Source organism: Daktulosphaira vitifoliae, unplaced genomic scaffold (assembly GCF_025091365.1).
Source record: "Daktulosphaira vitifoliae isolate Bord-2020 unplaced genomic scaffold, ASM2509136v1 Scaffold_5, whole genome shotgun sequence".
NCBI classification, from domain to species: Eukaryota; Metazoa; Arthropoda; class Insecta; order Hemiptera; family Phylloxeridae; genus Daktulosphaira; species Daktulosphaira vitifoliae.
The window spans coordinates 892,474-907,241 of NW_026099576.1; the positions used below are offsets into that span (position 1 = coordinate 892,474).

Below are 14,768 nucleotides of genomic sequence, written 5' to 3' on the forward strand. Positions count from 1 at the left end.
GAATCAAATTTTTCTTAAGCTGCCGGTACTATTGTACAATATAATTTAAATTAAAAATTGAATACTAATTATTTAAATAAAGTAAATTTATTTTTGATCATTTTTCATATACATACATATCTTTTTAGCACTTATTTCAATTGGACAGATGATATTCTACTTATAACTCTTAATAACTATCCGCGAGGACACGCAAATAAATTTTACATATTCTGAAAGCTAACAAAAAAGCTAAAACAGAAGTCGACTGTATATTTACAATTTGTAAACAAAAACATACATATTGTGTAACTAAATAAAAAATAAAATAATAAACGGAATAACTTGTATGCACTGGTATTTTTAAATTGTTATTACAAATACATATGAATAAAAAAACAAATTAATAAAAATTTACCTCATTATGTAGGCTATGTTAAACGACTAAATTAATTTTTAATAGGTATACTGAACGAAATATGAAACTTCTTCAATTCTCAAATAAAATGGAATTTCAAAACTCAAGTTTCATAAATTCATCGATTTATTCAACACCAAAAAATTTAAATAATACTGAAATAAACTGTAAGACTTATAATAATCAAATTGCTCAACCTCTTTATGCAAATGCGCCACCTAAACCCAGACGTGTAATAGATTCCCTAGACGAACATCGTCAAATCGCTCAACCTCAATATAGTCATTCATCTTTAGTGAACAATATTTATAAAATATCATTGAATAGCTCCGAACGTCGCACACCTGATGATTATGGAAGAAATGATTTTAAGTATTCTAATTCAAGTGAGTACGAAGAAGTTATCGATAAATATAATACACCAATCCCAATTCATTATCGAGAGAAGAAACACTTTTATAGACCTCATAGTGCTGATTTTTTGGATTACGACACTAATCAAATTTATAAAACTCAAACACTGGGTATAACTGATTATAAGCCTTATGAGTATAATACTGTTGAAAATAACAAAAGACCAAAATCAAGTCTAGATTTTATTGATGATTCCGATAGCTATTGGTCAGAGAATGCTTATGCAGAGAAAATGAGACAAGCATCTTTAAGTCTAAATAAAGATAGCAATTTTAAAGTTAACACATCAGCTTTATCGCTAAAACAATTGGGAATCTATTTAAACGATGTAAAAACGGAGCCTTTTGGTGAATGTTTATTCCAAATTAAAAATCAGAGAAATTTCATCAAAGAACAAGAAAAAAGATGGAGTGACTATGTTAACTCATTTAATAGGTCAGCCAGTGCCAGAGTAACACGAAATATAGAAAAAAGTAGTCACGAATTAAATAAACAAAAAAGAAGCACGAGTTTACAACGGAGAAATAGTGTGAATTCTAAAGATAAAGAAAAGAAATCACAGCAGGTTTGTAAAATTTATTTGTTCTTGATAAAATTATAGTTTTAAAAAAAAAAAATTTCCATTCTTAAGCGAGAAGAGTCAATGAAACGCTTATTAGATTGGAAACAACGTATGTTACAATCAACTTTAACTAGAAAATCATTGGAGTCTCCTAATCGAAGTTCTGCTCAAAGTGAACTTTCAATATATTATAAAAAAAAAAGAGAAAATAGAATGACTTTAAAAAACGATGGGAATAATTTTGGAAAAAAGTTAGCTAACGTTAATTATAACAAAGCTCCTGATTATCTTATTAACGAATTAACAATTGAAAATGATTTTAATTCTTCTGAAGATGAAGGTAAGAATAATTATAGTAGCTTGAACATTTAAATTATTTCAAATTGCTATATATATGCTGCATTTATAATTTTTACATGTCGCCGACTCTTTGGATAAAATCCTGTATCTTGTCGTTTAGAGATTTTTTTTGAAGAATACATACTACAAAGCTTCATAATAAGCTCTTTTTAAATAAATTTTTTTTTATTCAGTTGATAATGATATATATGATCAAAATTGTTATGGGTATTCATTTTATTTTTATTTAAATTAATTTCTCTTATAGAAACTAGTAAATTATATATGTTGCCTATAAAAATAATTAAGTTGATATCTTTACAAAATATAAAAAATTAATCTAAAAATTAATTTTTATTTGGTAAATTTACTATATTTATTTAGTATAATTATTATAGTCTGAAACAACTTTTTAAAATCAACAAATTTATTGTTATACAAACGAAAAGTATTTTATTGTCGATAACATTGTGGGGACGTGGCATAATATATATAGTTGGTACAAATATTGATAATATCTAATAGTTATTAAAATCACTATCATAAGAAACGCTTCAATGCAAAGCTGTAGATAGTCTTTAATTCTAATGAAAAATGTGGATAAATACAAAAGCAACATCAACTCCTTAATCCTTAATTATATCCTGATTAGTAATTATTAAATTAAAAAATACAATTTATAATTTTCAATTATATACTATATAATTTGTATAATTAATTGTTTTCAAATTATTATTGATTTTAATTTTTAATATGTTAAAAGTAATCATTTTTAACTAACTTATTTTATCCTTTGAAGTGAAAGGTTATAATTAAAAAATATATATAAATTTATTACTATAACTTTTAGCTCAACTTGTAAGTTTGAAAATTGACATCATTAAATTGAAAAAATGGTATTGTTAAGATTATTAATATGCAGTCAAGAAATTTCATAAATACTATTTATAGTAGAATTATCAGAAAAGCTCGATTTTATCGTAATATATCACTTAAATAGGAATCCTAGAAAACATTTCTAATTAACTTTTGGTGTTTAAAAAGATTCTACAATTGAAATATACAAAGAACTGAATTAATTTTAATAATTTAACTAAAAAAACCAATAAAAAAAATTGTTAAAAAGATCTACTCAATTGAATGTATTATAAAATTTAATTATAATTGTAAAAATCCATTCTTAAATTCAGGTGAAACTAAATATCATTTTTTAGCTTCAAGCCGAGCTAAAAGATTATAGTTTTACTATGTGTTTTTTTTTTGTGCCTGTTACCACTTTTTCTCAGCTCTCACTGAACCGATTTCTTTCAACGTTACGTTGAAAGATACGATCAAAAATCGTATCTAGTTGAAGGCATTATCCTTAAAAATTGAAAAAAAATTCCCTCGTTCCCTGTAAATGACGGAAATCTCCAAAAATATTACGATTTTATAAATCAGTAATTTTTGACGTTTTTTCTTAAAACTACTATAACTTTTTTAAAAATAAACAAAACTTAAATTTTTTTTTCATTGAAACATTAGATATTTTCCTTTTATTTGATATTACTTTTTTGAAAATCTAACACTTAACCTGTTCACAGAAGGGATTTAAAACAGCAACTTTTTTTTACAAAAATTAGCTTTTTCAACTTTAATCATATATCAAATTAAAGCTTATGTTATGTACTATATCTTATGTCATTTTCGTGTTGCGAAGTTGAGAAGGTCTTAATTTTACCATGATGTGTTTATTTATTTTTTTATTTTTTTTTGTGTCTGTTACCACTTTTTCTCAGCTCTCACCGAACGGATTTCTTTCAACGATACGTCAAAAGATCACAAATCGTATCTAGTCGAAGACATTACCCTTAAAAATTGAAAAAAATTCCCTCGTTCCCCGTAAATGGGGGAAACCTCCAAAAAAATTACAAATTTAAAAATTACTAATTTTCGACATTTTTTCAATTTTTTTACTAAAAACTGCCGTAACTTTTTCAAAAATGAACATATAAATATAATTTTTTTTTATAGATGCTTGATGTCTACCTATCATTTGATATACTTTTTTTATAAATTTAACCCTTTACAAGGCCACAGGAGGATTCAAAATAGCAACTTTTTTACAAAAATTAACTTTTAAAAGTGTTCCGGAAATACTGACACTTTTATATATATCTTAAATTAAAGCTTATGTAATATACTTTAATATTAAAAAAAAAAAATTTGGATTTTATTTTGTCTTCACGGTGAAAATGGCTATCGAATGCTATTTTTGTGTGAAAATTCTCGATTTTATTTTTAAAATTTTTAAATTTATAATTCTATAACTGTATGGATCAAAAATTTTTTTATGAGAAATAATATTTTTTAATATTCTTTTTTTTATAAGATATTCTTTGTCTTAATCAGGATATTAATAAGGAAATAGCAGCTCATGTAGCTTTTGGATTAATCCACAAATTGTTAAATATTAAACACTATCTAAAGATTTGCATGGAAGAGTTTTTTTTATAATGATTTTAATCACTATCAGATATCATTATACTTGATATATTTATACGTGATGGGATCCTTGATATTTATTGAAGTTATTGAATCTAAATGAGATAAAAATTAAGTGATTAGAAAATTTTTCTGCAAAGTGCAAATTTTTAATGCAAAATATTAATTGCCACAGACGGATTCGAGCCTGGAACCATAACCGTGAAAGACAAAAGTGTTACCGATTCGGCAACTGTTGGTCGCTTTTGCCGATTAATAAAATTGGCATTTTAAGCTACCAATTGGTTTGGTTGGGTTGGGTTTAAAACTTTAAAAAAGCAAAATAATTTAAATAATTATAACTTCTTATGTCTTATGAACTTTATTCTTAATAATAATATAAGCTTTAATTTAAGATTATATAAAAGTGTCAATATTTCCTGAACATTTTCAAAAATTGAAAAATCTTAATTTGTGTGTAAAAGTTATTTTTTCGAATTCCCTCTGCGGACAGTTTTAGAGTAAGATTTTGCATCGAAGCGTTTTTTTTTTTATAATGATTTTAATCACTGTCAGATATCATTATACTTGATCCAACAATACCACGATACCACTGTGCCTAGACCCCCCTGTGCTGGGTTTTTTATGCAAAAGTTTCTATTTTGAATCTTCCCTGTTTAGGTAAAAGGTCAAATTTTCAAAAAAATTATATAAAATGAAAGGGAAATATCTGAAGTTTAAACGTAAAAAGGTATTATTTTGATTTTTCCACATTTCAATAAGTTATGGAAATTTTTAGAAAAAAAAAAAAATGAAAAAAATGTCAAAAATTTACCGATTTTAAAAATTTTAATTTTTTGAGGAATTTCTATCATTTACTGGGAACGACGGAAAACTTTTTAGTTTTTGAGGGTAATGTCTTCATCTAGGTCGATATTTGATCTTTTGACATATCGTTGAGAAAAATCGGTTCAGTGAGAGCTGAGAAAAAGTAGTGATAGGCGCAAAAAAAAAAACACATCATGGTAAAATTAATACCTTCTCAGCTTCGCATCGAAGCTAAAAAAATGTTTTGGTTTTAAACTGTGAATATATAATATTTCATTCTCTTAAATGTTGTGTATTATGCTAATTTTATTGTGATCTATCTATGGAGCTTTATTTTAATAATTATTTATAATGGTTATAGTTTACTTCTTGCTATACTATTAACTAACCAAAGGTTTTATTTTTTTATTAATAAAAACTATTTATTCTATTGAATTTTTATACTGCTGTTAATGCATGGGGAAAGATATTTTAAAATGTATTATTTAACAATTTTGAACAATTATTTATCCTAGAATCAAAAACGAGGACAAATCAAATTGAAAATAATATATCAAGCACAAAAAACACAAATGAAATAACACCAGATTCAAAATACTATAATACTAAACAATTTTACACCAAATCAAATGTTAAACAACAATTATCTGACGTGACTGCTAGCTCAGTAAATTCTTTTTTAAAAAATGATATTCTTATTCTAGATAGTCGTCAATCTGATAGTGGTTATGGTACGTTACAAATGGGTAGCGTTCTTTCTTCCAAAGATCCCGATATTGACCAGTTATTAAAATTAGATTTTGATAAACAGAATAGTATACAAAAACTTATTAAAAACTTTGAATCCAAAGAAATGAAAGAGCCACTTCAATTTCTGTCTTATCGTACCAATGAAGCTCAAATATCGTCACTGAAAAAAGAAGATGTTCAATATTCATTTGCTCAAAATCCACAATCTGTTAGAAATTTGTTAACTAATTTCGAAAAAAAAAAAGAGAGATGTGTGTTTAGTGACACAGAAACACTTTTATACGAAACTTCAAGTGACACTGAAATAATTTTACCAAATATAAATCACAATGGAATTACATTTACTGATGATGATGACCCAGATATTCAGAAACAAAAATATGATTCCAACGATGAACAATATTACTTACCTATGACACCATCAAAAAAATCAGTTTTAGAAGATGATATTTCAAATTCAAATTTATTAATTATAAATACTGAAGATCAAGAAAACTATGTTGAAATGTCTCAAAGTACAAAACCAATATTAGCTCCTTCTTCAAAACTTGATAAAAAATCGCATTATGAATACATAACATACAAAACAAACTCCAATTATGAACCAGTGTATACAGAGGTTAAAACAAAAGTGTTACCAGATATTTTAGATTCTTCAACAAGTTTAAATAAAAATGCCTTGAAATCGGATAGTTCTGACGCTGACGATGAAGCATCAAAAGATTTAGATTCACTTGACACACCTTGTCATCCTAGATTTAGTTTATCAGATACTTTTAGACCAGCTTCTTATTATTTAGGAGCTGCTACGAATGATGATGTACACGATTCATCGGATAGTGATTTAGTTTCCCCGCCTCCAATTAATTTTGAAAAAATTAATGAACTCAAAACTATTAGAGACAAAATGGAATCTCTTATACAATCTGTATCAGAGTCTGACTCAGACTCAAGTAAAAAAGAAAAACAAACTATGCCCAATATTGATTTAGACTCTATAGGAAGTAGAAACGGTTTTTATGAAATTGATTTAAATTTAGATGATTATTTAGAGAAAAAAGCATTAGATGATAGTGATAGATTTTATGTAAATTATTGTAAAAGTTTAGAATCTAAACGTTTAGATAATGTTGAACCTTTAATTGGCGCACCTTATTATTATTCAGATATAGCGAATGAAAATTTAAGTTTATTCATTTCAGAGTCACATAGAGCTGAAGGTTTAAGCCAAACTTGCAGGAGTCATTCTATTGAAGAAATTATTGATGATAATGTTTATTGTAATTTAGAACCAAGAAAATGTACGTCACCTAAAGAAGCAATATCGAGATTATTGCGTACAGCTGAAATGAAATCTCCTAAAACAACTAACTTAACTATTATAAACTTACCATTGAGATCGAGATCTTTGGATAATTTAGATATTGAACCAGGTAGAAAATCTGGCAGGCAGAGTGCTGATGTATTAAGTAATAAAAAAAATGATGCCATGTATGTAAATGAAGCTGTATTTGATAGGCATAAAGAATATAAAGATGATTATAGGACAATAAAAAAAGGCAGATGTAAAAGTGGTTCGCAGTCTTTTTTAGAGGAGGGTCTATACCCGATGACTCGACCACCATCAATGGAACAACTGGACAGGGAGAAATTAAGACAATGGGATCTCATGTCTACTGTCCCTGCCGTGATGCTCAGTGCAACGCGCGCGTTCAATCGTACTTCAGAGAAACAAGTGACATTAACGCCTGCCGAATCAAGCATCAAGCAGCCATCACTAAGTCGCCATTTGGACGAAATACCAGCAAGTTCGCCAGGTTATTCATAAAAACCAGAATTTAATAAACTTTCTTATTGTATAAATAAGAAAACTTATCTCACAGATAAGTTTTTTTATATTTTAATAATCACATGTGGAATAAAATAATTAGCTTTTTAATAAAAAATAATAATTTGATATACGAGTTGAATTAAAAAAAAAATTAATTCTATTCTTTGTATTTATTTTGCTTTTTCAAATTGTAATCTATAGCGTCCGGTTGCGGATCAGTGATTGGACAAAGCCCAGTACATCGAGAATACCAAGAAATTAATGAAATTATTAATAAAACAATGGGAAGTAATAATATTTTCCCAAACAATAATAATACGATGGTAATTATTTGTTCGATATAATTTTTACATTTTAATGTAAATTTAAAAAAATCAATTTTATTAAATATTTTATGAAAAAATTAACTAACAATTTATTTGTGCATTTTTTTTTGTTTTGCTCTATTTCAAATAAAAATATTGGATTTTAATTTTCTTTGTAATTATAACTTATTAAAATTTGTCAGTATTAATTTTTTTATGAAACACTTTATTTATTAGAATAATCAGTGGAATTTGACAGTATCTGCTGGTGAATTACTTAATCAAACTCATGAAGAGTTAGTCTTGCTATTAATACAATTGAGGAGACAAAGAGTTTCACTTTGTAAAGCCATGGAAATATGTCATAACGATATTAAATCTCAGGTTTGTCTTTTTAATAATTAGAAACTACTTTAATATTATATACAATTTTACAAAAAATTAATTATACATTAATATAATTTAAGATATTAGATTTTCACAGGAAGTCTTAGGGTAAAAGTAGGAGTGCATCGGGTTCTGCTTTAAGTCCTTACTTATTATCTATAGTGATGAATGAAATTACTAGAGAATTACAAGGAGAGGTGCCGTAGTGCATGTTGTTTGCTGACGATATAGTGTTAATAGGAGAAATTAGTGAGGAAATTAATCAAAGGATAGAGGTGTAGAGATCAGCTCTTGAAGAAAAGAGTTTAAGAATAAGTAGAAGTAAGACAGAGTATATAGAGTACGAGTTTGACAAAGGAGAACACGAGGTAGATGAAATGAGATCAGTGACAATAGGCGAGGACGTGATTGGAGAGGTGGAGAGTTTTAAGTATTTAGGGTCAGTTGTACAAAAGAGTGTTGGTATTGACGAGGATGTAAGACACAGAATTAAGTGCGGGTGGTTGAAGTGGAGAGAAGCATCTGGCGTTTTATGCGATAAAAGAATTCCAATGAGGCTGAAGGATAAATTCTATAAGACTATAGTTATACCAGCTATAAGGCCCGCATTTAGGGGGGGGCATTGGGGGCATTTGCCCCGGGCGGCAAATTTTGAAGGGCAGCAAAAATCTTAATAGGTATACAATTTTTAAAAATTAATTATTTTTATTTAATTTAAAATTTAAAATTGATGTCTAATGTAAACAAGGGAAATTGCTTTGAAGACTTTTTTTTTTTTTGCTCAACTAAAAAACCCAACCCAACACTTTTTGGGGGGCGGCAAAATTAAGTGCACCGGGCGGCAAAATTCCTAAATGCGGCCCTGCCAGATATGATGTATAATTCATAGTGTTGGGTGGTTGACAAGGGAGTTGAGCAAAGAATGAGTGTAGCAGAGATGAGAATGCTTAGATGGATGAGTGGAGTGATAAGAGAAGATTCCTATCTTCTCTTAAGGAACGACCATATAAGAGGAAGTATAGGTGTAGCGTCAATCGTGGATAAGATGAGAGAAAATAGACTTAAATGTTTTGGTCATGTTATGAGGAGAGAAGAACCGGAAGCTGTATAAACAGTTATAGAAATTAATGTTGAAGGAAGAAGAGGTAGAGGAAGACCAAAAAGGAGATAGATGCATGTTATTGAATGCGATATGAGGACAGCTGATGTAAGCGTAAATGATGTAGGAAATCGTGTCAAGTGGAAGATTAGAATAAGGGTGGCCGACCCCAAGTAATTGGGATTAAGGCGAGGAAGAAGAAAAAGAAGGAGAGAAGAATTAAATACGCTATTATAAAAAGTATAATATATCCTTATATTTATTTAAGATAGTTGTTTATTTTATTCTAATAAATTATTATTATTATATTAATTATTATATTTATTTAATTTTAGACTAGATTAATAGAAATTGACACCAAAATGGAAAATTTTCAAAAACTAGCTGATCTAAAAAATCATTTGCTTGAACTTGAAAAACAGGTAATTAAAATATTCTAAATTAAATATGTATAATATACATTGTATATATATATATAGTAAATTATAATTTATAATATAACTATTTTGACAGTATGAAAAAGGCAAACCTTTAGTAAACCTTGTTGATAATATGGTGAAGTTGGGCTCATTGTACCAAGCAAGTTCAACTTTTAAAAATGACGATGGTTTAGCTACCTCTACAATATTAAAAGAGCGGCTTGAGTTAAATGATAAAATACAAGAAAAGCGATTACTAGATGAAGAAAGTAAAGAATGGCAAAAAATACTACCAAATGTAAATGATCTTCAAGAAAAAGTTGACATGCTTTATGATCTTGATCAATTAATGCAGGAAGAGTCAGGAAATTTAACATATTTAAGACATGATAAAGAACTGTTAGAAAAAGCGCTAGGTGGTTTAAAACATAAAATGAATGGCATACATAGTCCTGCTGAACAAGAACAATACAGAAAACAGCAAAATATTTTAGAAAGAGAACTTTGCGCAGTGAGAACTGTACTAGCTAATAATTCTAAAGTAAAATTTTACCTTGCAATTAATAATTAAAACTAATATATATATTTATGTAAATTTATGTTTGTAGAAATTGGAAGAAACTGTTGTAGCGAATGCGAGGTTAGAATCTGAATTATTAATACTACGCCAAAAATTACAGTCATCTAGAAGAGTTACAGATACAGGTGTTGGAGGTCCAACTGTAGCTTCATTAGAAGCTGAACTAAGAAAAGTACAATTACTAGTTGGTGATTTACAAAGACAAAGAGAGGATTTAAGTGCTCAAGTTCGACAGTTGACAGAAAAATCTAATACACTTACAATGCAAATGAACAACGATGATAATTTAATAAAAAGAAACAAAAATTTAGTGAATAGTTCATGGGTAGAATCTGACTTAGACAATTTCGACCAAGAGGACAAAAAAAGTAGAAGTTTAAGAAATTCTTAATTTTTAAGTTTAACTATGTAATTTTTTTTAGATAACACTTCTAAGGAAAAACCTCAAGAAATTAAGACTGTGAGGATTGTTAAACGTGAATCTGAAAGACGTCAAAGAGACAAATGGTGTGGTAGTAATGGACATCCATTAACAAGTGCCAGTGTAAAATGTGTACCTGTTATAGAAGAATCTGATATACAAGTAAAAAAAAATTATAATTACTGTATAATTCAATTAAAATATCACGTGTCATTTTAGATTGAGAACAGTTGTATGAAAAAATTATCAGCTCATGAACAGTTGTTTGGTTCATTGACAAATTATGTTATTCATGATAACTTTTTCAACTCAACCCATGAAAATTCACTTTTACTTGAAAAAGATAGTCCATTATCACCTATATACCAAAGTGCAGCAGCTAGACAAATTGTCGAGGAACTGTCTAAAAAAGATCAAAATGATGATTTTAAGCAAAATGATTCTTTAACTAAAAGATTAATACCTAGAGAAAAACGTAGACATCACACAGTTACTAGCTTTCAGCCGATAGCTATTAATGATCCTAATAATGTAAGACTTTTACTTAATTTTTATTAATAGCCACTGATAAGTCATAACATTTATAAACTTTTACAATATCATTATGCATTATGAAAGACATTGAAAAAATTTAAAATATTTTAACAATGATTTTATTCAAATTTTATTTTAATCAAACAAATAAACAAAAAATAAGTCTTTATTGAGAAACAATATAATTGTTAATAATTTGTATGCCGGTGATCGCACTCACGAGTAGTGGACAATTTATCGATACGTAACACCTCGTTTCTTATAAAATTATAATACACTTTAAAGTTTCTCTAAAAAAAATACTTTAGTATAAATCATATAATTTGATCGGGAACTCATTGTACCTCAGGGCGCAGGTATCAATTTTATATTGTATATATTTACGTCCTCTCTAATACATATTTAAATTACAAAGTTGAAAAGACGTCAAATTAAAATAAAAATAAATATAGAGAAAATATTGAATTGTAGATAAAAATAAAGGAGAAATAGGATATTGTCATTATAAGTAAAAATTTTTGATAATAAAAAAAACTCATTACAGCGGGAATGTGGCATATTTGAGACTAATATAGATTATATCTGACAGTTATTAAAATTACTATCATAAAAAATGCTTCAATGCAAATCTGTAGATAGTGTTTAACTTTAAGAAATTGGTGGATAATTACAAAACCAACATCAACTCCTATTTCCTTAATTATATTCTGATTAGTGGCTTTATATTTTATGAAGTTGTGTTTTTAACACGCTTATATTAGTTTCACGTGTATGTTGTTTGTTGTTTGTCGTTTGTAAGTTTGTAACTCCACGCGGCACGTGTTATTATGTCGCGTATCCCGTCGTGTATGACCTTGAGACTATACTGTTGTAACGCATTCGCCTCACCCCGCTCACCACTCGTAGACAACAATATTTTCTAACCCGTAGACGCGCGCTTATCATCAATTGTATATATATATATAACAAATTTTTATTGTAATTGACACAGCCCCGCGTCGTTTTACGCCGCGGTGCAAAGTCCAGCAAGTGCCGCACGGCCGACGACGTCCCGCCGCTATACCGTAGTCTTCTTCTCATTGTCAAAATAACATCGTCAACAAACTGATCCGCACTCGCACACCGTCGTTATCTACGCTGCTAACTTTTTGACGCCCGAGGATCACGCCGGACATCTTTTTCTCAGCTATCACCCAACTGATTTCTTTCAAAGATACGTCAAAATATCACAAATCATATCTAGTCAAAGACATTTTATTTTTAAAAAAGTTATGGCGGTTTTAAGTAAAAAAATGTCAATAATTAGCGATTTTTAAATTTGTCTTTTTTTGGAGATTTCCCCCAATTACGAGGAACGAGGAAAATTATTTTAATTTTTGAGGGTAACTAGATACGATTTGTGATCTTTTGACGTATCGTTAAAAGAAATCAGTGGTATCCATCTTCATATTATTCTACCTTTTTTCTTCTGTATCCAGTTCATCTAAATTTCTTTTGAATTCTTCTGTTATATTTTGGATTTTTTTTGTATTCCAATGCACCATTTTGTTTTTATTGTTACTTTAAATATTGATAACACAATAAAAATGTAGACCACACTGCATATAAGTTTCATAGAAAAAATTTTATTTAGCTATTTAGCATTGCATTTGTTTTATTTAGAGGGATGTTTGGAGATCTCGAGATGATGTTGATATGGTTAGAGTGTTGCGTCCAGGTGCTCCAGATGTAGTACGTTCAACTATGAGTACGACTACTCGATTTAATGCCGAAACTATAGATAGTATATTGGGAACACCTGGAAAAATTTGCATACCTGAAAGATACATTCCAGAATCAGCACCTGTGTCTCCAAACGAACATAAAAAAAGAATGTTCAAAGCAGAAGCTATTAGAAAAATGTTATCCGAATCATCATCTGTTCTTACAATAGGTAATATCATGTAATAAAATTTATTCATGACATTTAGTTATAAAATTATGGTTTTTAAATATAAGATAAAGAAACTAATGAAGTAAATATTACTGGAAAAAATAAACTTATAGAAGAAAAGAAACAAAGGGATCATATACTCCAGTTAAATCAATTATTAGCTCAACAAGTAATGGAAAAAAGCAAGGTAGTAGCCTGTGAGTATAATTTTAATTTTATTTATTTATAGATTTTATATTTTGCATGTTTGATATCCAATGTTTTGTTAAATATATTAGTTTTCCATGCTTTGAGTAGAACTATTTTGTTGTAGGTGCGAGTCCAACAAATACTAGAAATTGATAACGCAGCATGAAGGTGTGTTAAATATAGTTTGTTTTTAATTGTAATCACTTAAGTTATTATAAGGAAAACTCAAAAAATAAAATATAAATAACTATGAATATCGAAGGCGACACTTGGAAGATGAGATAACATAAAACATATGTGCATTAAAAATTTTTAAGAATTATATTTAATAAATCTAAATTACACAATAAAATTATATCATATATAGTTATTTTAACACATAAATCACTATATGATCATTTCGACCGCCAAAGTTGAATAAACAATCGAAAATTCCCCACGAATTTTACCGGAAAAACGACACTGGTAATATACACCTTGTTATAATTATTAAAACACATAAAATGTTTTCATATTAAAAATCCTACATCTATAATATTAAATTTTTAAATTAACAATATTTATATAATCGTGAAAAATAATTAAGTATTTTTGTAAAGGTGATGCCGAAGTTCTACAAAATTACTAAAACAATAGAAATAAATAGCTTCCCAACAATCTGAGTCCTGGCACCCGATCGCTCTTTAAAATCTGTCATAGTATATTATGTCATAAAATAGAAACCTATTTCGTGTATTATAATTTTTTATTTTTTTTTATCTTGTTTTTTGGAATAATACCTTATTAGAGAAATCTTAAAATTAATTATTATGTTTTTATTTCAGTAAATGCTATGGCTCAAATAGATTCGACTGAAAACATATTTTCTGAATTTTATCAAGTAGACTTAACACCTGAAGAATTTCTTCCAATATTCCAACAGAGAGAAAACTTTTTTTCGTAAAATAATAAAACAATTATCTTAAAATGTATGTTGTTAATATAAATATATTGTTGTGAATATTTTTTAAATATTTTAAGTATGGTTGTATAGTTTTAATAAAATTACTAATTAAGCTGATTAATTTGTCTTGTTATATTTAATATTGTTATAGCTTAATAGTTAAATTATTAAGAAGTTATATAATAAACAAATTGAAAAACATTTGTTTCCATATACAATAAACATTTTTTTAGCTTTTTTTTGTTCATTATACATTTTTCCATATTTGTAAGGCCAATTTAATTTAGAAATAAAACAAATTTTTTTCAAAATACCAAATTTAAAAAAAAAAAATTATCACCTTGTAAAATTGTCAAAAGAATTGTAGTTAATTC

At 27.7% G+C, this 14,768-nt stretch overlaps 1 protein-coding gene across 5 annotated transcripts in view; it reads left to right on the top strand.

The window, feature by feature from the left end:
* LOC126908080 (uncharacterized) overlaps positions 1-14,515 on the top strand; it is a 33,993-nt gene extending 19,478 nt beyond the window's left edge. For 3 of the 5 annotated variants that reach the window (XM_050689932.1, XM_050689933.1, XM_050689931.1), the window contains 13 exons: positions 443-1,376; positions 1,443-1,713; positions 5,519-7,570; positions 7,786-7,907; positions 8,127-8,273; positions 9,711-9,797; positions 9,889-10,335; positions 10,403-10,742; positions 10,797-10,957; positions 11,015-11,326; positions 12,992-13,262; positions 13,328-13,459; positions 14,276-14,515. In XM_050689932.1, the coding sequence (XP_050545889.1) occupies positions 443-1,376; positions 1,443-1,713; positions 5,519-7,570; positions 7,786-7,907; positions 8,127-8,273; positions 9,711-9,797; positions 9,889-10,335; positions 10,403-10,742; positions 10,797-10,957; positions 11,015-11,326; positions 12,992-13,262; positions 13,328-13,459; positions 14,276-14,394 (5,395 nt within the window). In that variant the 3' untranslated portion in view covers positions 14,395-14,515. Of the gene's footprint in view, positions 1-442; positions 1,377-1,442; positions 1,714-5,518; positions 7,571-7,785; positions 7,908-8,126; positions 8,274-9,710; positions 9,798-9,888; positions 10,336-10,402; positions 10,743-10,796; positions 10,958-11,014; positions 11,327-12,991; positions 13,263-13,327; positions 13,460-13,559; positions 13,620-14,275 lie in introns of all 5 variants that reach the window. The other 2 variants (XR_007704700.1, XM_050689934.1) reach the window with 2 other exon arrangements.
* Positions 14,516-14,768: the final 253 nt, after the last annotated feature.